The sequence below is a fragment of the Lissotriton vulgaris genome, chromosome 1_2 (genome assembly GCF_964263255.1).
Source record: "Lissotriton vulgaris chromosome 1_2, aLisVul1.2, whole genome shotgun sequence".
NCBI classification, from domain to species: Eukaryota; Metazoa; Chordata; class Amphibia; order Caudata; family Salamandridae; genus Lissotriton; species Lissotriton vulgaris.
The window spans coordinates 345,478,970-345,504,037 of record NC_141686.1 but is presented as its reverse complement, the minus strand read 5'-3'; the positions used below and the strand labels follow the sequence as shown (position 1 = coordinate 345,504,037).

The window sequence follows — 25,068 nt, the reverse complement described above, 5'->3', positions numbered from 1 at the left end:
CCCCAGGGCTCATCCCTACACTGTTCAACATCTACATGGCACTGCTCGCCCACGTCACCCGACTACACAACCTCAATATCATCTCCTACGCCGATGATACCCAACTGATCCTCTCCCTCACCAAGGACCTCCTAACCGCCAAAACCAACCTCCATGAAGGAATGAAGGCAGTCGCCGAATGGATGAGGAACAGCCGCCTGAAGCTGAACTCGGACAAGACAGAGGTCCTCATCCTCGGACCCACCCATTCGGCCTGGGACGACTCCTGGTGGCCGACCGCACCGGGCACAGCTCCAACACCCATCGACCACGCATGCAACCTCGGGATCATCCTCAACTCCACCCTCTCCATGACTAAACAGGTCAACACCGTCTCTTCCTCCTGCTTCAACACCCTCTGCATGCTCCGCAAGATCTACAAGTGGATCCCCACCGAAATGAGAAGAATGGTCACCCAGGTCCTCGTCAGCAGCAGGTTGTACTACGGAAACGCACTCTATGCTAAGCATGAGCGTGAAATCCGTTACGCTCGCGGATTTTGCGGATTTTCGGGAAATCCGCAATCCGCGAATTTTGCAGATTTCCCGCAAAATCCGCAAAAAAAAATCCGCGAACGTAACGGGTTCAAAAGTTGAACCCACACTCATTTAACTATTTTACAATGGCGCCAGCAAGCTGCCAGCGCTGTTGTAAAATAGTTACAAAGTTAGCTTGCACAGGAACCACTAGATAAAACGAAGCAGGTGCTTCCTGTGCAAGCTAACTTTGTAACTATTTTACAACGGCGCTGGCAGCTTGCTGGCGCCATTGTAAAATAGTTACAGGGCAGCACAGCCTTACAGGTCACTCAAGGGACCCATGCGCCCTTCAGGGCGATTGCATAGTAACACACACATGGTCGCTCGAACTAGTTAATGCTCAAATTCAGTGACTCATTCATTAGCCCAAAAACAATCATGTGCCTCTTCCCAAATGTACCGCGGAAAATCAGCTGTGATGCTGGATAGAGGCCTTTGCATCCTTGACTTTCACGAGCGCAATACCCGTGCTGTTCCTGTGACCAGGAGCTTCTTTTTCTTCATCTGCTGAACCGATCTACCGAAGTAGTGTGGCTCACTGGTTAGAGGCGGCAGACCCGAGAGCAGAGGACGGCCTGGGACCAGGGTTCGATTCCCGGCGTGGCAGGTTTCTGGACCAGGGTCAGCGGACTCGATAATTCTCTCGCCTCGGTGCCCACTCTGATCAGCGATCACACTCGGCAACTCTGGGCATTAGCTTGCCTCATCTTCACTAACGGCCCCACCAGACCGCCGGGGATGCCTGGTCTCACCCTGGAGATACCCATTAAGGGACCATCTCTCAGGGAAGCCAGGAAGGGTTTCGCAGCGGTCGAAGCGCCTTGGGACCCTACGGGTAAGTAGTGCGCTATATAAATGCCAATACATATACATACATACATACACAGATCTTTCTCTGACCTTTTATACATACAAGAGGCATGTGAACTCGCATGGAAGCACCCCCCCCCCACCACAAAATCCGCAAATCATGGTCGTTCGAACTAGTTAATGCTCAAATTCAGTGACTCATTCATTAGCCCAAAAACAATCATGAGCGTCTTCGAGGCTGGACAGGTGTGCCTCTTCCCAAATCTACTGTGGAAAATCAGCTGTGATGCTGGGTAGAGGCCTTTGCATCCTTGACTTTCATGAGCGCAATCCCCGTGCTGTTCCTGTGACCAGGAGCTTCTTTCTCTTCGTGTTCGCACGGGTTGCTGCAAGTTCGCACGCGTTTTGTACAATTTCGCAATTTGCGAAATTGTACAAAACCCTCGCGAACTTGCAGAAACCCGTGCGAACATAAAAAAAAAATCCGCAAATTTGCGAGAATTCGCGGATTTTGCGGATTGCGAGTTCGCAAATCTGCAAAATCTGCGAACGCGAGATCCGCAAAATTCGCCCATGCTTACTCTACGCAGGAGCCTCGGCAAAACTCCTGAAAAGGCTTCCACGCAACCAGGATACCTCTGCACGCCTGATCCTCGACATCCCTCACCGCAGCCACATCACACTCCACCTGAGTGACATGCACTGGCTCCCCGTCAGCAAGAGGATAACCTTCAAACTCTTCACCCACACACACAAGGCTCTTCACAACACCGGACCAACGTACCTCAACAGACGACTCAGCTTCCACACCCCCACACGCCAGCTCCGCTCCACCGACCTCGCTCTCGCCACAGTCCCCCGCATCCGAAGAGCAACCTCAGGCGGCAGATCGTTCTCCCTCCTTTTTTTTTTTTTTAAATATATTTTTATTGCAGGAATTAGTAAATCGTTACAAAATCGACCAGCATTGTATCACAAGCAATATCAGCGAGATACAACCCTCTGTCCCCGCACCGTAAGTTCCGTACACAGCCATCCGGCCCACAACCCTGGGGTCGGGCGGCGAAATTCAATGGGGGCTCAGCAGGGTGTTAGAGCTGGTCCGGATGATCCACTGTCCGTCATCTGCTTTTCCAAACAAGCCTATTAACCCAAAAGAAAAACCCCCACCCTCAAAATACTACTAACCAAAGTAAACCCCACCCAACCCCGCCATCAGCGCCTGGGAGCAACCGCAACAGGATCTGCTATGGGACCCACGGGGAAAGCAACAGGACTAATAGTGCAAATGTTTATCGGGACTCGGGGCGAGTCACTTCTTCACCTTCAGAGTCGCTGGGGGCGCAATAATCCCTGAGGGCCTGCACTAACATTTCCCACTCCAACGCTGCCTCCTGCGCCTTCTCATTACGCTGCCTCCAAACCAGTGGGTATCTCAGTGTGCTCTCCCCCGCCGCCCACTTCAAGAGCTCGCTGTGCCATCTGCTCCCTGTCGGACCAACTCGTGCCTTCCAGTTCCTGGTCACCTCTCGCTTAGCAAGGAGGAGCCCTAGGTCGATAAATTTGCTGGAAATTTTATTCTTGGGGGTATGAGGGAACCAGTGTAGGAGTCCCACCGCCGCATCAAATGATAAGGATCTCCCCGTCACCTCCTCCAGGGTTTTCTCCACTTCCACCCAGTAGGATGTTAATCCCGGGCAGGCCCATAACATGTGGAGGAGGTCCGCCTCCTGAGCTGGGCACCTAGGGCAATCCGCCGAATTCGTGGCAAAATATCGCTTAATTTTCACTGGGGTCAGATATGCTCTATGGAGAACGTAATAGTGGACCAGCTGAAAACGGGCGTGGCGTGTGCCCTTCCAGGCTCGCCGCACCAACTGGGACCAGGTCGTCTCCGGGATCTCCCTGCCAATGTCCTCCTCCCAGCGGTTTCTCAAAGTAGTGAGAGGAGCCAACCCTTCGTTGATCAATCTACCGTAAAGGCAAGTGACCGCCTTCACCGTGCCCGCAGACATCATCACGTATTGGCACACCGGAGATAAGGCGGGTTCCTCCTGCCCGCTCTTCCAGTGTGCCTGGATCGCTCGGACAATGGCCGAGTGCAACAAAAAGTCACCACGGGGGATCTCGAAGCGATCAATAAGATCCTGGAAGGGCAAGAGCGCCCCGTCCTCATACAGATCCCCAACTAGCTGTAAGCCGGTGTCCTCCCAGGCCGCCAATCGTGACCAATCACCTCCATGGGGGAGGGCCGTCAGCATCCCCAAAGGTATTTCGGGCGCATACGGTGTTCTTAGATGGCCTCGGGCGTGAGCCCGATTCCAACACAGGCGGACAGTCCGCTCCTCCAGCGATAAATCCCGCAGGGCCAAACGTTGTCGCAGCGCTATGAAGGAGAGAACATGCCTGGCCATGCCCGTCCCCCTTCTGTCTTCCGGGCCCCGGAATTCCCGGGCGATCTCCTGGGTGAAGGTCTGGAGTTGCGCTGCCAGGTAATACTTTTCAAAGTCCGGCACCGCGAGCCCCCCCTCATCTTTCGGCCTCATCAGGGTCCTGAGGGCCACCCGACGGCGGCCCGAGCCCCAGAGGAATCCGACCATCATAGATCGTAATAGTCGAAACGTGGCCGGTGGGACCCAGATCGGTAGTGTCCGGAAGTAATACAATAGTCGGGGAAGCGCCACCATTTTAAGCAGAGCGATCCGTCCCGCCACCGAGAGCGGCAGCATGGCCCAAAAGTCCATGCAGCCTCGAAGGGCTCGAGTGCTGCGGGCAATGTTCCCATCCAGGAGGTCGGATGGGTCGTGATAGACGAATACCCCCAGGTACTTAAAGCAGTCGGGTTCCCATCTAATCTCCCTACTTAAAGGAGGGGCGGGGGCACCCTTACGAACCGGGAAAAGACAGGTCTTGGACCAATTCACCCGGAGGCCCGAAACCTCCCCAAACTCCGTGAGCGCCGTCGCCGCTCCATGTAAAGCGTCGAGCGGGTCCTCTAGGAAGAGCAACAGGTCGTCTGCATACAGCGAAACGTAGTGCGGGCCCGAAGGCGTCCACAGGCCCATATAGTGGGCTCCCGATCGAAGGTGTAGCGCGAGTGGTTCCACCGCCAGCGCAAAGAGAAGTGGGGACAACGAACACCCCTGCCTCGTGCCTCGTTCTACCGGATATTGTGAGGAAATCAGTGGTCCCGCCCGAACCCTGGCCGATGCAGAGGCATAGAGAACCGCGGTCCATCTGATGAAGCCCTCACCGAGGCCGAATCTCTGCAGCACCGTGCAGAGGTAGTCCCACTCCAGGCTATCAAAAGCCTTCTCTAGGTCCACCGATAAGACCACCGGGGACGGGGCATCCACAAACGGTTCCCCTAGTAAACGGAACAACCTGCGAATGTTCATAGTAGTGTTACGCCTTGGGATAAAACCAGCTTGGTCCTCATGTACCAGGGAACTCATGTGTCCCAGCAGCCTCGAGGCCAAGATACTGCTCAGTATTTTATAGTCCACCGTCAGCATCGATAAGGGACGGTAAGACCCCGGGTCGGACGAGTCCCTTCCTGGTTTGAGGAGAGGAACCACCAACGCCTCACACATCGAGCTCGGGAGTCGCCCCAGCCTCTTCGCCTCCTTGTAGACCACCAATAACCTAGGGGCTAGGAGGTCAGCATAAGCTGCATAAAACTCCACGGGCAGGCCGTCCAGGCCCGGGGTCTTATTTCTCGCCATCCGTTTAATGGCACCGCGGATCTCCCCCAATTCTATGTCGGACCCCAGGGCTTTCGCCACTTCTTGCTCCACTGTTCGGAGCTCCAGTGGGCGTAGATAATTATCGAGCCGGTCAGGGTCTCGTGCGGAGCGACTGCGGTACAAACGTTCGTAATAATGCCGGAAGCAGCTGAGAATCTCCGGTTGAGTGTATACCTCGGTTCCGTCTGCCTTACGCATACTTGTCGTCAATGAGGACTGGCGCGTAGGGTTGGCCAGCCATGCCAGCAACGCGCTCGATCTGTCCCCCTCCGCGATGGATCGGACCGTATAGGCCTTGTAGTCAAAACAGCGAAGCCGTTCGACCTCCACCGCCACCTTCTCCCTCGCCTCCGCCGTGTGTGCCTGTAATTCCGGGCACCCGGGGCGGCAAATTTCCAGCTCGCGGAGTTTCCGGTCCGCTGCATCTAGGTCAGCTAGGATAACTCGCCTCATGCCCACCTTTTTAGAAATGCAGTAACCCCTCACCACTACCTTAAAAGCGTCCCACTCTAACGCCCTTGTACTCGCGGTGCCGCCGTTGGACGCAAAATATTCCGATACCTTATCCGCCAGGTCCGCTCTAAAAGCACTGTCCTCAAGAATCTCGGGTCGTAGCTTCCAGGTGGGCACCGCCGGCGTCCCGGAGAACCAGCGAAGGTCCAGCAGGAGGGGGTTATGGTCTGAAATGGTTCTGGACAAGTACTCAGACCGGACCGCTGCCGAAACCAGTTCGGGCGATCCCAGAAATCCGTCCAGTCTGACATGCAACTCATGGAGGCTCGAGAAGTATGAATAGTCCCTAGATGCGGGGTGGTGCGCCCTCCAGATATCCGTCAGACCCCAGTGGGTCTGCCAATCCTTACGACCCTTAGCCGTGCGACGAACCGGAGAATCGGGAAGGGGTGGATGCGAGCGGTCAGTGTCTACGTCCACTACTGAGTTAAAGTCTCCCCCGAGCAGAAGGGGCCCGGAGAAGAAGTGGGCCAACGAGCCCGACAACCTAGAAAGGAAGGCAGTCTGGTCTATATTGGGAGCGTACACACAGCAAACGTTCAAGTCCCTCCCTCCTAAAGTGCCCGAAATGGCCACGTAACGCCCCTCTGGATCTATCACTGTTTTCGTGACCTGGAAGGGGACCCCAGCTCTAACCCATATTAGCGCCCCTCTGGCATACGCGGAGTACGATGTGTAAAAGACCTGCCCCCTCCATCTACGCTGTAGCGCCGCCCCTTCCGCCTTGTTCAGATGAGTTTCCTGCAGCAGCGCCATTTGCACTCCCCTTCGCACTAAATAAGCGTGGACTTTGTGGCGCCTGGACATAGTATGAAGCCCCCTCACGTTCCAAGTGACACATTTCAAGTTAGCAACATCAGCCATTGTCCCATATTGTTCTCATACAGTCTCCCCATCCGGGTCCCCACAAAAAAAGGACATCATTCATCCCAGCACTGATGGCGGCCATTTTCCCCAACCAAAACCAAACACCCCAAGAACGAATCAGACCCCCACCCACCCTCCCCAGAACAGGACCCAAACAGCACCATCCAGATCCCATCCAAACCTTGCCCTCCAACAACCCAATAACCCTTACTAATCCTGCGGTCGCCACCGTAGGAAGGCCTTAAGGGCCAGGTGCGGGCCGGGCGGAGGCAGTGGGCCCTCGACGCTCCGGCTACCAGGACTAAAAACAAGCCCAAAACAGTGCCAAAGACCCTCGGGGCAGAAACAGGGGCACCCCACCCTCCCCGCTCTCGTTGTCAGCATCAATTGACGGCAACCGCCTCCCCCCTGCCGGGCCCCCTCCCAAAATGAGGTAGCTCACCCCGTTACCCCTGTCCATCCAGGAGGTCTTCCACCGATTTCGGTGTGATCACCGGTGTATGGGCGCTATCAGTCACTGAGTCCTCTGAGTCCGATGGTGCCCCCTCGTCCCCCGGGACTGCTTCCTCTTCAATGGCATCGTCCCGTGCACCAGACAACTCAGATAACACCTCGAGCACTCCCCTCCGCTCCGTCGACGTCTCTGCAGTCGAGGGCCCCCCCGAGCGGCCTCGGCGATTCCTAATCCTCCTGGATCGCCGTCTCTGTTCCGGCTCCTCCGCCTGTTGGGATGAGGAGCCGAAGCCATCTTTCCCTGCTCTGTAAAGCTCGAGCCAGGCACAGACATCCTCCGGGGTGTCGAAGAATTGAGTCTTGTCATCGACAATGATGCGGAGCCTTGCAGGATAAAGGAGCGAGTACTGGATGCCCTCGCTCCTGAGCTCGCGCTTGACCGCCAGGAAGGAGAACCGCCTGCGTTGAGTTTCGTAGGTGTAATCCGGGAAGATGTTCACCTGACTGTTCGCCACTTTGAATGGACCATTATGTCTGGCGGCATTGAGGATTAAGTCTCTGTCCCGAAAGTGCAATAACCGCGCCACCACTGGTCTCGGGGCACGTCCCTGCTGCGGTGGCCGCGCCGGGACTCTGTGGGCACGCTCCAAGGTGTAGAAGGAGGATAGCCCCTCCGGGGCCACCGTGTCACGGAGCCAGGCCTCCAAGTATGCCACCATGTCGCCATCCTCGATCTTTTCCGGAAGGCCCACCACACGGATGTTGTTCCTCCTGTTGCGGCCTTCCGCATCCTCCGCTCTCTGCTCTAGGGTCGCAATCCGGGATAAAGCATCCTTCATAGTCGCAGCCAAGGTTCGCTGCGCCGGCTCCAATGTTTTCACCGAGCTCTCCACTTCCTTGACCCGGTCCGAAAGTTTGCCGTGGTCCGCTCTAAGGAGACCTAGGCTCGTCGCCACCTGGGCAATGTCCTGTTGAAGGGCCGATCGCGTGGTCGCTATCGCCTCCAGGACGCGGTCGAACTGCTGTTGCATCGATGCACCACCAGAACTCTTTGGGTCCCCATGTTCCTCTTTGTCCTGGGCGTCCGAGTCTGAGGCTGTTGGGGTAGTCCCCTTGGCTCCTCTAGGTTTCCCCATGTCGCCGGGGGCACTCCGTGATGGTCCAGGAGCAGGCGTCTCGGGTGCAGATGCAGACCACGACCCTCCCGGTTACTGGACCTCAAATCGAGTATCGGAGACCTCCTTCTCCAGGGCCTGTGGGAACTTCTCCGCATCGGCTCGCGCCACCACCACGGCGTCCGAGGGCACCGATGAGGGGGCGGAGATAACCGCCGCCAGGTCGGGCAGGCCCGCACAGCCGCTAAAGTCTCGGGGTGAGGGTCACCAACTCCTCCGGACGATTTGTGGCGCCAGTGTGTCGCGCCTCCCATGGAAGTGGACTGGCCAGGAAAGCGTAGCTAGGTGCGGTGTCGTGAGTTGGGCCACCGCCCGGTTCACCAGACGTCCGCTCACTGGATCCACTATAACGTGGGCATCCGCCCAGTCACCCAACCGAGTGCATTCTCGTTGTAGAAAGTCCGATCTGACCGATATCTAGTGCACAGATCAGCAGGGGATGGCAAAGCCGGGGGCGAGACGCCGCCCGCGACGCTCCTCCAATTCAATGGATCCGGCCAGGGGGACAATGAAGTCCGGGCGCCATGTTGGGTCGCACTCCGCAACTCCGCAAACTTCGTTTTTACGCCGGATCACCACTCGTCCGAGCCTCGCCAGGGGCCCTGGCAGGTCTTCGTCGGTCCGTTCAGCAGAATGCGGGGTTTGGGGTGCCCCGCAGCCTCCGATTTACAGGATAATCACGGGCTCAGTCCCGGAGCCGAGCTCTCAGGCGACCATCGCCATCGGCGCCCAAGCCACGCCCCCTGTCGTTCTCCCTCCTTGCCGCAAAGACCTGGAACACCCTCCCCATCCACCTACGGCAGACCCAAGACCTGCTGACCTTCGGAAGACTCCTCAAGACCTGGCTCTTCGAGCAGTAGCAGCATCCCCCTCCCCCCGAGCGCCTTAAGACCCTCATGGGTAAGTAGTGCGCTTTACAAATGCTATGATTGATTGATTGATTTAAGTTAGTTTGATCACTCATAGTAAGTGTAAGAAGTTGGCCTGATATATGATGTTCACTAGTTCTAGTGACCACCTTGTATCAGTCCAAACAACCCTTATGGTGATTGGTTGTAAGTCAACCTTATAGACCAGCTATCCTAGTGGTAGCGTGGACAAAGCAGTCTTAGACTAAACTCTTTTGGCATGTGAAGACGGCTGTATTACCATATGTAACCCCTTGAATACCAAGTGAAAGGACACCACACAGGATATATATTGAAAATATATATGTATTTATTACTACAATAGTCCCCTGAACTCTTTATGAGCACAGGAGCAAACACGTTAAAACAATTTACTTGATAGATATACAAACGTTGCACAAATATGGATAGGCCCTGGTGGCCCCTAAAACCATATACTAAACAAGTGGTATAAGAACCACGAATCGAACAGTGGTAAGGCCTAGGGCCTTGGGAAACGCTGGGGCTACGCTGTGATAACGATAGTTAGGAACTAGAAGGCCCACAGGATCTGGTTGCAGTGTCTAAAGCAACACGCGTACACCTATTGAAAGCAATGTACTAGAACATAGTCCCTTAAAACTAGGACACTAGGACTGTCTGCCTACACGGGAGCACCGGAGTGCCAGCCTTACCTCACCCACCGGAAGCGGGTGCAGTGGTGCCAAAGTGTGTCGGGTTTCTTGGAGCAGTTCGATGGAGCATGGAGATGAAGATGCTGCAGGCGGCCAGACAGGAAGAGTTCCGGTGGATCCAAGGGTGGATCGAAGATGTTGAAGACCTGAAAGCAGAGGGGACAGTGTTCAAAGTCACTAGCCAGTGACCGGCGTGGAACCAGGAAGGAACCAGGCGATGTTGAGTTGCAACAGGTGAAGATGGAAGCTTGTCTCTTCAGCCACGTGGACCAGGAGCCAGGCATGAGCTGTCCCACAAAGATTCTAGCTGTCGGCAGAGTCGGATTCAGGATTGGAGCAAACAAGCCTTGGCAATGGCAAACCAAGGAGAAGACGATGACAGCTTCTTACTCAGACCAGCAAGGTCTGAGGGGCTGCTTCTTTTTGAGGAAGCAAGGGCCGGTCTGGAGCAACCAGACCAGTGGTGGTATTTCAAAGTTAGGTTGCCTAAATGGCTACCAGCCAATGGGCCAGTAACCGGGATGATGCGTCGAGCAGGCAAAAGCAAAAGGGCCCCACGCAGAACTCGTGGAGGATTCAGGGCTTGTCTTTGGTGCAAAGGCTGCTCGGGGAAGGGGCTTCTCAAACCCCAAAGCACAGCATTGAGGAGGCCTCGGGTGCTGCGCAGTCAGCTTGTCGTGGACTTTTCAAGAGGTCCGGTTCCATGTCTCTCGTCGCCTCCACGGGTCTCTGGTTTGCAGGGACTGCGGATCGGGCTGTTGGATGTCTGGGAGTCTGGTTCTTGTCAGGCTCGGGCTCTGGTGGGAGGCGGCAGCAAAGCAAGTCGTTGATCGCTGGATGGTGCCTGTATTCACAGGGTGGTCACTCCTTGGCCACAAGGGAGATTCTTCAGTCTTCTGAGCAGCAGAACGTCAAAGGTCCAGAGTTTCTTCTTCTTTAGTCGAGTTTCAGGATAATCTGAAGTCTTGGGACACAGCTCCTCCCTTTATTCCAAATCAAGGGGCTGGATTACCTGCTAGGTCCCTCCTATGGGTGGGACCCGGAAGGGGGGTGGTTACACCCCCTTTCCTTTGTCCAGTTTCGCGCCAGAGCTGGGGCTGGAGGGCCCCAGCACCGGTTTGAACTGGGGTATGCACGGGGACACCTTGTGTGCCCCAGGCATGTCTGATTCCATTCAGCCCTCCCTAACCCACTACACAAAACCCTGTCTGGGATGGTGCTAGCACCTCCCAAGGCAGGAAACCCTTTGTCCAAGCCTCACTCGCTGGAAGGACACCCAGCAGCAGGAGGTCAGACTTGTGTCTGTGGTGGCAGCATCAATTTTGTGATGCTGAGGCTCCGTTTAACTTTAACCTGGGTTCAGGTTCTGTACATGTCGTGTCCCTCTAAAAGGGTGGAATGCTACCCCCATCGCCAGAATTGGCGAGGGGGTAGTATTCCAAATCGTATGACTTCTTACTCGACATGTTTGGATAATGTCAAACCAGAGTTAGCATTTAACCGCGAGGTTCATAATGCACTTAAGAGTATATGGTATGACGCTATCATGAAACAACTAAAGGACATGGTTCCGAAAGCTGCAGACAGGCTCAGCTCATGCTAGAGCACCATCTCACACATAACCAAGCAGTCTGCCTCCAGGATTGTTAAGGCCTGCCATAGGAGTTACTTATAGGTTACTGTGTGTCCATATATAAGTTAGATATAGGAATACTATACCTAAAGCAAGGGGTGATTACACCACCTTGCCCCAGCTGCGTGATCAGCCAGTTGTGTCAAATAGTAAGGCCAGGCCAGGGGTGGCACAATACGTGCTGCAGCCCCTGGTAGGCCTTGGATGCACCTATGCCCTGGGTACCTAGGGTACACTGTACAGGGGCTCACAAGGTGATCCATGTTCCAGTTGGTAATGCACCTAAAGTGCATTGGCATTAATTTAGAGAGAGAACAGCAGGCTGTGGGTCTGATTAGCAGGCCCACAGCCACATTAAGTCAAAAACCAGTGAAGCAAAAAGCAAAAAGTGGGGTGACCATAGGATAGCAGACCCTACTCTCCTACAGTAAGAATGTATTGAATAACGGATGAACCTCCCCTGCCCCTGAGTGAGGGTAGCCCCGGGTCACTAATGGAACCTCAGAATTTTATCAGTGAGTCCTTGTGGAGTGTTTGACAGCCATAAGAACTCTCACCCCCACTAGGACCTCGACTGACTGTCATATCACCATGGAGCTGTGGAAGGCACACTTTCCTCAAATCTTTGCTTCGAAAATAACACCACCAGTGGATGCCGAAGGTTAGCAACTACTCCTATATACAGACCACTACGAGAAGTCGCCGCTACTCAACAGAGTGCTGCTGGGCAGGCCCCAGCCTGGACGGAGTCTCCATTGACCTGATTAAAGGCCAGATCGAACTCTTTGCCCTACTACAGACTACTGTTTTTAATGATCTACAATTTTTAAGAACGGGAACTGTTCCTTACCTAGGGCCCGCTTCACAGAATGAACTTAAGACTCAATCCTAAACTTACTACTATTTTGGTATTCACAGAATGCACTTACTACTTTTGGTATTCACAGAAGTTAGGATTTTGTCTTAAGTATGTCTTAAGACAAACTTAAGACAAACTTAAGACAGACTTAAGACAGACTTAAGACAAACTTAAGACAAAATCCTAACTTCTGTGAATACCAAAAGTAGCAAGTGCATTCTGTGAATACCAAAATAGTAGTAAGTTTAGGACTGAGTCTTAACTTCATTCTGTGAATCGGGCCCAGTGTTGCTATCATCCCATCTCATTGATAGACACTGCCGTTGAAATTCCTCCGGATCAAAGTCTCTTAGAAGTGGCGCATTGATTTCAGTGCACCACTTCTAGGACGCGCTTGCGTCAAAACCTTATGCCAGCCTCATGCCAGGCGTAAGGGTGACGTGGGCCCTTTCACATGGGGCTTACCCAATGTGAAAGGACACGTTGCTGGAGTTGCGTCTGTTTTGAGACACTCACCAGCAATGCACCACTTTTGTGCCTTCAGATACATCAGTAATACTGACTGTTAGACCTGGCCTTGTGGAGTGGCCCTCCCTGACCTCTAGCACCCCGACCATGACCCGTGCACCGCCCAAGACCCCTGGTCGTCACAACCCCTGTCTGACCAACTCACTCCATGACCCCATGACCCCACAGAAAGGGCAAGAATCCCCCGTACCCGCCATCTATCCTCTCAGTGCCGGAGGCCCCCACACCCCATCACACCTGAAGGCCTCCGGTAACCATTCCCCTGTCCCTAAAATGGCCGACCCTGGCTCCAGCGAAACCTAGACCCTAGACGCGCCATGCCCGGCTGGGGGGTAGAGGGCTCCCTATGAGCAAGATAGAGAGGAGTAGTTTCATTCACACCTCTGACCTCCTCCCAGAAGACTGGTTTCGATCGTCCCTCCGGCCTACCTGAGGCCTACCTGAGGGCTGGCTCCACGCATCCTGGGTGTCTGGAATCCTCCAGACCCAACTACAAAGGATCAAAGGGCCGGGTGGCAGGAAACCCCGACAAGCAGGCCCCAGGCCCTAAGACCCCTGCCTGCGAGGGCTCCAGACTTCAAAGGGGAACAGGACTATAACAACGGGTGCTCTGGACCTATCAGGCAGTTGAATCCTGGACGAAGAGAGCCCTGCTGGCGTGGTCGCGGCTCAACGAACATCGAAGAAAAACACTACCTGAACTTTGGAATCTTGGCTATGTTGGACGATGTTTGATGGCGCTGTGTTGCACTACACGTTGGGTTGCACATGGAGGGAACAGACGTCAAATTGAACAGGGATTCATGGTGGAGACTGTATATGAGTAACTGCCAACATAGCACACAAAATTGTGGGGGCTGTCAGACACGTTGAAATCCAATTGAATCTGCTCTTGAAAGAGGGTCAGGACATATTGTGTTTTGAATCATTGAGCGGGGGGTGACCTGATCGATATAGAACCCATATAGCGCCTTCTTGAATAAACTGTTTACAGGAGCCCCAGTGCTGGGCTTGGACTGAGCTCCCAGAAGGACATCAGTGAGATCCTCATTGTAGAGCAACAGGGGTTCAGATGAAGAAGCCCCAGGCTGAAGCCCTTCGTCACCACTGCATAAGAAGCGCCCTCCTCCATAGCTACGGTAGGTGGAGAGAGCAAACAGTATCTGGAGAGGTGTCCAGTTCATTGGGTTCTCCAAGATTATCATACCAGTCCAAAGTGTCACTAGGGGTGTACAACTGGTCCCAGTGACCCACAAGCTCTTGTTGCCAGGGATGAGAATGGGGCTGGTGCTGCCGTTGAGAACCAGCGGCACCGGGAGCACTGACATTGGGACCAGCACCGGATAAGGTCACAGTGGCACAACCGGTGTTGATCCAAGATTGAATCATTGAGACTTCATCAGAGCAGAGGAGAGAGCCATTGGAGAGTAACCTGATGAAGCTTCCCTCCCCAACCCCACGGGTTGCATGGCCTTGTAAAACTCATTTGAGTAGAGATCCATCCGGCTCACCGGAAATTGGAGGTGGGGGGGCAAACTATGACCTGCAACGTTGATATTCCCCACTCGTCTTGTCAATTCACGGATGAGGTGAAGTCAATGTGTTTAGACATCATCTTCTTCTTGTGCCTCTTCCCGGAGTGTCCTGAGAACCTTGAGTCTGAAGAAGAGGACTTGGAGCTCCTGTATTGGTCCTGCGACCTTCTTCTAGATCGATACCGAGACCTCATAGGAGATGTACTAGATGGTGTCGACGGTCAGGCTGTAAGCATCTTTAAGGACCGCTTCCTCAAAGCTTTCGGCGCCATGGTCGCGCTTTAGACACCATAAGCACACATGGTGCAGCTCGGTAATTGAAATGGTGCGGTGACAGGTGCCACGCGGCTTGAACCCTATCTTCCTGAAGGACATTCCGTTGACACACAAACAAAGAATTTTTGACAAAATATCAAGAAAAGTCTGTCAAAAAGCGACAGAGGGTAGCTCTTCTCCAGATCAGCGCTAACTGGCGCAGAAAGAAAAGACCTGATGTCCGCACACCAACAAAGCCAATGAGGCCACATGGAACAGAACAAAGCCACCCAATGGCGCACAAGGGTACTGCTCATGGAAAAGTTTCCGGATCCAGTCTGACGGCTGGGAATTTCAAAGGTAAGGAATCTGCAGCTAGAAGTCTCGATCAGATTAGGGAGAGCAGTAAGTACAGTGAAGTGATACAGTGTGCAGTCATAGACTAAGAGATTGATTTAGATCTTGACGGATCAGGCTAGGCCTCTGCTTTCTTTGATGTTTTCACCGCCGCCTATTTACCAGTCCGCCTGCTGTATTTAGATGCCTGTGAGTCTATGGACGATAAACTACCATAGTCCGGACGACTCCGCCAGGATTTGTCGCCTGCGTCAATGGCATTATAGGAAGAAGTGGCTATCAGCGGCACTGTAGCCAAGGTTACTGACAAGCCAATCACAATGTGTTTTTTCATTGAGTCAACTGTAGCAGGAATCCCTCCTAATCTGAGTTGGGGAAATCAAAGGAAATTAGGTAAAAACGTACCCTTTTTACGCTTACATTTCCATCTTGTACTCAGTTATCTAGGTACCTCCTTTGCTGCTCCAACTCAACCATGATGGCAAATGACTTCTTTGTCGCCGAGATCGAAGGTAAGCTACTTGTACAATTGTCCCATGCATCATGTGTTGACAATTGTCCTAGTCTCGTGTATTTCTGCATTTCCCTTACAGACAATATTTCTCTTAGGTGAAATGCAATAGTGTTCATTTTCCTACCTGTATTGACACAGAAAAATATTTGCTGTTGTGATGCTTGGGGATGTTGTGCTAGTGGTGCCTGTGGGTGGCTATTCAATAGTGTGTTCATGCAAAAATCATCAAAAGATGGGAGCAAGAGGGTGAATATAACCAGGTCGCTCTCCACTCGCAGAATCTATACAAAAATGACCTCGATCGACAAAACACTTTAGATTTTTGGAACTTGTATTAAGCTGGTATTGTAAACTCACATGTTTGGCTGTGCTAAATTATTTAGTCATGCCTACCTCTAAGTTTTTCTCGTTTAATATTTTTTGTTCAACCATCCATAGATAATCTCACACCCACCAAAGAACAAAATGTGAGAGAAGTCGGAAAGTTCCTCACGCAAGCACCATCCGTGGAGCTACTGGTTGGTACTCACCAGTTTGGTCTTTCTGTCATCATTGCGACTTTCTTGATAGAAAGAAAAAAGACGTGTAACCTAACTCTTAGGCGCGCTTGAAGTGGCGAGAAAATATAATCACGTGTGGATAATGGTGTCGTCTATCGAACGTCTAGCCCCCGTAGTGTAAAGGAAAGTGAATAAACCTCCAAATAAAAAATGAGTTGTGAACAACTATGCCACACATTCTTTATTTTAATAGTGTCCCACTCACCCACTAGCTGTAACGAGACCCAGCGTCTTGTATTTATGTCCACTCACCGCTCCGCCGGCGGCCCGCGCTCCACGCTCCACAGGCGCTGAAGATCCGCGCACCCTGCAAGGACCGGACCGGACCCGGAGTCGGAGGGAGGCTCCCCCCTATCCATAGCAACTGATCGGCGACCGCGGCCCCGCGGAGGTGGGTCTCCATGCTCAGAGGTCACCGGAGGCCACGGACTGCTGGGGGCAATTCCAGCCATATCCCAGCCAGCCACACCCTCAGTCACAGTGGGCGCCATCTCCCAATAGTGCCTATTTATATACACAGCATATCATGTTCCCTACAAACACTTTGCACTTTTGACTAAACCTGCATTCTGAAGGGGCAAGAATAAGTGACGGCTGATCTATCAGCCCACTCATGGCCTATTGAAAAAGCTTTGCATAGGAAGCCCTAGATGCCTGAATATGCATAAAAAACACCCCCACACACAGGGAACCAAGATTGCACATATACCACTGAGGATTCAACCCTTCTGAGGTGAAATTCATCCCGCCAGCGTCAGGGGTAGGCCGCCTTTACTTCCTCGCTTCTTATATATGTACCTGTTTTGTGCCACATGTTGGCCCATATTAGCGATAGCTAGCTGGTCCATTTTACTGATGGAGCCCACGCGGTTAAATGTATGTCACCTCCTTACAGTATGTTTCAAGTCGTGAGGCTGGGGTCATCTGCCTGCCCTATTCCAGTCAATGGAGTCATTTAACCCACCTGATCTACTTTTTCAGAAAACATCCAATCGTGCAAACATCACATACATGTGTATAGACACATCCATAAGTTATACTTACCAGTGTCCACTCCACCAGGAACTCACTCAGTCAGCAAACCGCAGCCAGGAGTCTGCCAGCACAGCAGGACTTATAAATCCGCGGGGCACAAACCTGACGGCCTGAGGGCAAGGGAGTACTGTTAGCCAGCACAGAAGACCACTGCCATGGTGGTCTACTGTTTATCGCCGCAACATCTATATATAGCGGGCTGACCGCTGTCAGCTTCATGGAGCACTTGAAGCCGCGGTGCGAGGTCGCTAGTCGCCACAGTGCAAGGTCAGTAGTCGCCGCAGGGCGAGGTCGGTAGTCGTCGCGGTGCGAGGTCGGTAGTCGCCTCAGTGCAAGGTCATTAGTCCCCATGGTGCGAGGTCGGTAGTCGCCACGGTGCGAGGTCAGTAGTCGCCGCAGTGCGAGGTCGGTAGTCGCCGCGGTGTGAGGTCGGTAGTCGCCACAGTGCAAGGTCGGTAGTCGCCGCAGTGCGAGGTCGGTACTCACCGCGGTGCGAGGTCGGTAGTCACCACAGTGCAAGGTCGGTAGTCCCCATGGTGTGAGGTCGGTAGTCGCCACGGTGCAAGGTCGGTAGTCGCCGCAGTGCGAGGTCAGTAGCCGCCACAGTGCAAGGTCGGTAGTCCCCATGGTGCGAGGTCGGTAGTCGCCACAGTGCAAGGTAGGTAGTCGCCGCGGTGGGAGGTCGGTAGTCGCCACAGTGCAAGGTTGGTAGTCGCCGCAGTGCGAGGTCGGTAGTCGCCGCGGTGCGAGGTTGGTAGTCGCCACAGTGCAAGGTAGGTAGTCCCCATGGTGTGAGGTCGGTAGTCGCCATGGTGCGAGGTCGGTAGTCGCTGCGGTGCGAGGTTGGTAGTCGCCGCGGTGCGAGGTCAGTAGTCTAACCAAGATCTAAAGCAGGCCTTAAATGTCTTATGTAGTCAACGACTGGCACCAACAGTCGGTTGTGCCATGGCCTGCTCAATGGGGGGGGGCTTTAACCAATCACAGTCGAGAACTACATGTGAAGGATCCTTCAGGTTCCCAAAGCCTTGAATCCTGTCGGGAAGCAGCAAGCAAAGTCATATGAAGCACCTGTAACGGGACTCCGGCACAAGGCTCTTCCACAAGAAAGAATACGAGGTGAACCAGCAAAGTGGATTGAGGAGCGGGGTGGCACATGGGGATCAGGCCGGTATCTTGAATACCAGCAACTATGAAGGTTGTGCATGGTACGTCGCCGATTTCATGGCAAAAAACCACGGACCACATTACCAAGCCTGGGCGATAAAATTAATGCCACTTTATCGGCAGGAAACTGTCGCTAAAGTGGCGATAATGGGCTTGATAATAGGCTCTATGGAATTCCTATCGAGCTCATGTTAGATGTCCCTCACATCCCACATGGGCTTCAATTGGATTTCCATAGAGCCTATTATCAAGCCCATTATCGCCACTTTAGCGGCAGTTTCCTGTCGATAAAGCGGCGATAATGTTATTGCCCGGGCTTGGTAATATGGCCCCACTTGTCCTCTAGTTCTGTAGGTAGCTACTTCAGTTCCTCCAGGTCCAGTGCCGGGACACCCCTCACGGGCGATAGTGCGCTCTACAAATACACATAACATAACAAACCATTCGCTGCATTCTGCCTCTCGAGTCAAGTTCCTCAGGATGCACTTTCTGCCCACTCCCCCTGAATGACATATAGAGTCCTGCGTGTGCCCTCCAGGGCCGAGCCCTCAAGAAGTAAAGATTAACTCTAGCTCATTACTGCTCTGATCCCTTCTCACCTTCAGGAAATCGATGTCCGGCAGGAGGCACCGCTCTTCGATGTCTGTCAGCAGGTTGGTGAAGACGTTCTGTTGCTTCTCCAAAGCGGCCACTTTCCCCTGGTTCTTCTTGAGGGTCTCTTGACGTTCCTTCTCCAGGTGGGTGAGGAGGCGTTGCTTCTCCTTTGCAAGAAACTGTTCCAGATCAATAAACGGGAGCAATATTTTTGGATGCTGGCTTCTGAATATTCCCTTTAAGAAAAAAGAAGGAAAGAGAGATATTAATGCAAATATTTCTGAGTTGTAATTATTTAAAGTACATGTATAGCTTTTGTACTGACATGGTTAGTAATCGTGTGTCTTAAGTGTCCTAGAGGCAGCAGCTCCCTTCTCACTCAAAAATTAGGGCGCATATTTATGAAAAAATTCACAGAATGATGCCAAAAACTTCGCAAATCTTAAGCTGCACAAATACATTTTGTGAAATCAATATAAACGATAAACACAATTCTGAATTGGTGCTTGCCTGCCACCAGGGGTGTGATAGCCAAAACCAAGGAGGCCCTGGTCGGCCTAGGCCGGCATGTAAACATCAAAGAAAACACAAACCACGCAAGGAAGTGCACGAGTACACCATGCATCCTTTGACCCGGATGTTATCTCCAGGACAGACAGGCTCCTGCCTCCAGCCTCATCACGCAGGATTAAACACAGGTCTGTCCCTGACAGGCACTTCCTGCCTGTGTATTGCCAGCATCACTGCTGCCACCATCACTGCCGCCACCATCACTGGCGCCACCGTCACTGCTGCCACCATCACTGCTGCCACCATCACTGCCGACACCATCACTGGCGCCACCGTCACTGCTGCCACCATCACTGCCGACACCATCACTGGCGCCACCGTCACTGCTGCCACCATCACTGCTGCCACCATCACTGCCGACACCATCACTGCCGCCAGCATCACTGCTGCCACCATCACTGCAGCTGCTGGTCCCTCCCGGGGTAACCGGGAGAGACCGCACGAATCTTCAAACCCCTCGGCCTGGCCTCACGGGACCGAGCCGAACCGGGTACCTGGCAACGAGGGAGGGTCGCTCCACCTGCACGTCACCTGTCCGTCGCTGGGCAGCCAGAGCCATGCCGGCGGGCTGGCCATCAGCCCACCCCACCCTTTGCCCGGGTCGGAGGCGCCGGAAGGGAAGAGCCTGGTGGCTCCCCATCCCGCACACCTCCCACCGAGAGGAGCCGGGGTCCCCTCACAGGACCTTGCCCCATTCTCTTCCAGGCCACCTTGCCACACGAGAAGGGCCACTCCTCGGTCGCCCGGACCCCTGTTAGGACAGGACTCGGGCGCCGGGAGGGCCGAGCCGGTGTCAGGGCCTTTCGTGGGAGGGGTGGTATCAGTCCCGGGATGCACTGTCATTCGGTTCACCCCCACCGCGGTGGGGGGGGTCTGTGCTGGGCGAGCTTGGGTTCCGTGTTAGACCTGGCACCTTGGCATTAGTCTCCCTTCCACTTTTTGCTGATGTGCCTCAGATGTTTTGCTGGTGTTAATTGCCCCTGGGGAGCGACTGATGACTCTGCCCTGCACCTGGTCCAGGGAGAGGGAAGACTGTCAACAGAGTGCTCCTGACTGCACTTGTCATCACAATGCTGGCTCCACCTCCTGCGGAGTGTCTGATGTGCCTGCCCTACTCACTGAAAGGAGAGACCAGAGTTTGCCCAAAACAAAGTGCTCCAGAGCTGAAATGAACTATGCAAAGGCCCCCCTGGCCTGCCAAGACAAAAGAAACCGAGTATAAAAGTAGGAGCCCTGCTCCTAACAAATCAGATCCTGTTTTACCACATCAAACCTCTGCCCAACTAGAAGGATCAAGAAGAAGCTGAAGGACTGGGCTGCAGTGGTGCCTTGGTGGGGAAGAAGAGGAAAAGACCAGAGAGGACTTTGTTTTATTGTGCTTAAACGTATCTCCAAGGGCTTGTCTGAGTTTGCCCCCTAACCTGAACCCCAGGACCAGTGGGTTCATTGTGCCTTGGCTCGTCTTTGACCGAGCCGTGTGTTTCCTTCCCGCCAGAGCAGAGTTTTGTGCCCCCTCCTTGGGCGGTGGCACTTGGAAGTTTGGTCGCCTTTTGCCCACTGAGAGCCCCTCTCTGACAGAGTCGCTCTCTCCCCGTTGGGTCGGGCTGCCTGCGCCTCTGCCACCCTGCCTGCTACTGGAGCATGTGGAGTGCTCCCTCGCCCCTCCCACCGGAATTCTAGATTGGATCGCAATCCTATGCCTCGGACGGCCGCCGGTACATTGCATCGTACCCGGCCACCCCGCTTTGCCATCCTGTCCCCTGAAAGAGGCCGCACCACATTCAGAGAAGACCCCAGTGCAGTCCGTACTGGAGGCTCTGTGCAGCGCCTGCCTATTGGAACTGGCAGCCATGGAAGATCCCAAAGTACGCTTTTCCACCGGTGCGTACTCGTTGACTACGACTCGTCCCCCCGACGTACGCCCTGTGGATCGAAGCGCCCAAGAGACCTCAAGCAAATATAGGTACAGTGCCCGTCAGGGACTCGGGGTCCGCAATATTCTATTTTCCCCGTCAGCACTGTACGTCTCTATCTGATCAGCATTGTACGTCTCTAGCGCAGTACGCCTTGTACGCGAGGCGCGTAAACCACAGAAGCCCTTTGTGTACGTTGGTGAGGTACGCGTCGCACAGGAGTGTGACGACACACACCCCATTGTAAACTTCCCGCGGTGTATGCCTCGTACCAAGCACCGCGCCTCGGACTGACGTGTCCGCGAGGCGCGTGAGGGTTGGCAAGGCTGTGTGTTAAAGCATCACGGACAGCGTACTGGAGCGCTACGAAGCTCCAGCAGTGAGAACCACTGCAAGAATAGAACAGAGCTTGCAATTGACAGTGTGAGGAAGCAACTTAAACCACTTTAAGAACTTTAAAAGAACACTTACCGCTTTTACATCCTGTGGCCTCATTGATAAACGTTATATGGTCTTGTGATAACTCTGCATAACTAAGTATTTTTATATAAAGCTACGTATTTTTGATACAAATTCTACGCCTGGTGTCCATTTGTGGTGGGTCATTGTATTTACTGTATGTGGTCATAAATGCTTAACTGACTTAGCGCCCTGAAGATTAGCCTTGACTGCTCGTGCCACGCAACCTAAAGGGTGAGCAGGGGTTATTCTGAAGGGGTAGTTCCCTTGCCCTGAGTAAAGGAGAGGGTCCCTGCTTGTCACAAGTGCCTACCTGTGCCAACCAGAGACCCCCAATTCTAAAATTGGACGCAGCGGAAGGGATTTTCGAATTTGCATTTGTGATTTATGTACAGTGAATTATTGATCACCACATAGTGAGAGCAGACCTATAACACAGCCACAGATTTCTGTTTTTTTTAAATTTTGTTGAGAGATCTCCCATTTTTTTTAAAGCCATGCCTGGTTCACTCTCTGCTGGAAGGGCACCCTCCATAATCTCTGGGATTGATGAAGTAGATTGGGAACCCAGGGGACTGGAGGCTACTGTCAGAAGTTCAGAGTTGCCCAAAGCAGGATGCAAAAAGAAAGGCCAGTACATCAAGGTGCTGAGGGCCTGGAAGGAGTCAAGGGATCCACTGAATGCCGTGGTAATGGAACCACCAGAAAGCCTTGTTGATGTCAGCAGGGTCCTGTCGCCAGAGGTAGTGGCAGACAGGGCAGCAACCAGGGCCCATGAAATGGAGATGGCAGATACCCCTGATTTGGCCCTGGCCAAACTTAACAACTCCCTCCTCGATACAATAAACCTCTTAGCTCCTCAAAAACTGGTGAAACTACCAACCACTAATAACAAAAAAGAAATCTGGTACACTGAAGCTCTAAAAACTGAGAAACAAAAGTGTAGAAAGCTTGAGAAACAATGGAGGAAGAACCACTCCAGCGAAAGTAAAGAGCTTTATCAGCAAGCTGCCTCCTCCTACTACAACAACATAAAAAAGGCAAGGAAAACTAGCTTACAGTCCCAAATAGACGAAGCAGACAACTCTACCAGAGAACTTTATAAAATCCTAAGAAGCTTCACGAATCCCACAGCCTGCGAAAGTCCTGACACTTTTTCGCAGGATCTGTGTAACAAAATATCCCTATATTTTGAGGAAAAAATTGATATCATCTACAAAAAAATACTGGCCAAACACCCCAACAACACAGAGACGCTTGACGCTCTCTGTTCACAAACCAATGCTGAAACTTTCATTAAGATTCCTGAAATTTCTAAGGACGAGATAAAATCCTTACTAAATACCACAAAAACAGGGTCCCCCCTCGACCTTCTTCCCCCCAGAGTGATGAATATGCTCTGCACCGACCTCTGTCCCTCTATCCAAAGAGTTTTGAACCTCTCCTATACAGAAGGTAAACTCCCCCAACAATGGAAAGAGGCAGTGGTGAATCCTATTCGTAAAAATGCCACCTCCCCATGGACAGAACTCTCTAACCTCCGTCCCATCTCTTTGTTGGCCCTCCTGAGTAAACTGGCCGAAAAACATGTTAACATCCACTTGTCCAGGTTCATTGAGGCGACAGGGGGCCTGGACCACTCCCAATCTGGGTTCAGGCCCAACTACAGCACCGAATCTGCTCTCCTCACCGTGACCGATAACATCAAGATGTCACAGGACAGAGGAGGCTCAATGATTCTGGTGCTGTTAGACCTGTCGGCCGCATTTGATACTGTGTCCCATAAGATCCTCATGAGCCGTTTACAGGGAGTGGGCATAGGAGGTCAAGCCCTCTCCTGGCTGGAGAGTTTTCTGTCCGGGCGCTCACAATCTGTCAGCCTGGGACCATACCGCTCCTCTTCCAGGATGCTCACGAAGGGGGTGCCACAGGGCTCATGCCTAAGCCCCACATTGTTTAATGTGTACGTGGCCCCCCTCGCTGAGATTGTGAGAAAATATGGATTCACCCCGGTGTCTTACGCTGACGACACCCAGCTTCTTTATCCTTTCCATTCCTTCAACTCCAACGTTAGGGACAACTTTGCAGAAGGAATGAGGGCCATCTCCAACTGGATGGCTGCCAACCGCCTCCAATGCAACGTTGGAAAAACGGAGCTAATGCTTTTTGGAAAAGCGTCCTTACTGTGGTCCCCCGACTGGTGGCCCCTTGACTTGGGACCAGTACCCACCCCTAAACTAACAGTAAAAAATCTAGGGGTGAAGCTGGATCGGGACCTTACCATGAAGGAACATGTGAATGCAGTCGCTGGGGCATGCTTTCACACCATCGGTCTGTTAAGAAGAGTCTTCCCCTACCTTTCTGACAGCTATAGAAAGACCCTAGTGCAGACTATGGTGATGAGCAAAATTGACTACTGCAACGGACTCCTTATTCAAGCTAATGAGAGTGCTATTAATCGCCTCCAAGTAGTCCAAAACACAGCAGCAAGATTGGTCCTGAATGCCCCCCCCAGAACCCCCTCCAAACCCCTGCTGCGTGAACTGCATTGGCTGCCAATAAGACAACACACCAAATTCAAGATCTGTTGCATTGTCCACAAGTGCTTGTTCGGGAAAGGCCCTGACTACCTGTCCCAAAAGCTACCTTTCTATAAACCTGACAGAGCCTTACGGTCAAGCAACCAATTGCTACTTAAAACCCCTCTTGTCAAAAAAACCAGACAAGGGGGCAGAGCATTCTCTTTGGTAGGGCCCAAGCTCTGGAACAATCTTCCAACTGACCTCAGACAAACCCATAATCACTCCTCTTTCAGGAAGAAACTAAAAACCGTCCTATTCCAGGAAGAATAAATATTTCCAAACATCAGTGTACATCCTCATTCTCTGTTCTATAGCAGCTACTCCATCTTGCGAGCAAAGCGCGGAGATACCTCGTAAGGGGTCGATTCTTGCGCTATACAAGAACATAAAATAAAATAAAATAAATAAAAATGGACAGATGGAAATGGAGAAACAAAGATTGACAATGGAGGAGAAAAAGCTCCCAATGGATCATGACATGAGATTAAAGGAGTTGGAGCTGAAAGCGAAAAGTTTGGAAACATCTCCTCCTGGTGGCAGCACAACGCCGGTGCAGGTAGAGTCAAGAGTGTACATGCCTAATGATGTAGTAAGGAGTACTTCAAGGGGGATAACATAGGGCAGTAGTTCAAGGCCTATGAGGTGGCCATGTCCTCCCACCGGGTCCCTGAGAGAGATTGGGGAGCGGGGTTGTGAGGGCGGTTCCTTACCGAGGGGCGGGACACTCTGCTAAACCTACCCTCTGAAGTTTACAACTCTTATTCCCACATGAAAGATGCCTTAATG

The 25,068-nt window shown here is 52.8% G+C and overlaps 1 protein-coding gene across 5 annotated transcripts in view; it reads right to left on the bottom strand.

Moving 5' to 3' along the window:
• Nucleotides 1–25,068, bottom strand: part of LOC147736739 (E3 ubiquitin-protein ligase TRIM11-like) — a 236,681-nt gene that overhangs the window by 144,337 nt on the left and 67,276 nt on the right. For all 5 annotated transcript variants that reach the window (XR_015307576.1, XM_086953451.1, XM_086953453.1 and 2 more), the window contains exon 3: nucleotides 18,764–18,994. Coding sequence is in view for 4 of the 5 variants with exons in the window: in XM_086953451.1 (XP_086809577.1) it covers nucleotides 18,764–18,994 (231 nt within the window). In the remaining variant the exon portion in view is untranslated. The remainder of the gene's footprint in view (nucleotides 1–18,763; nucleotides 18,995–25,068) is intronic.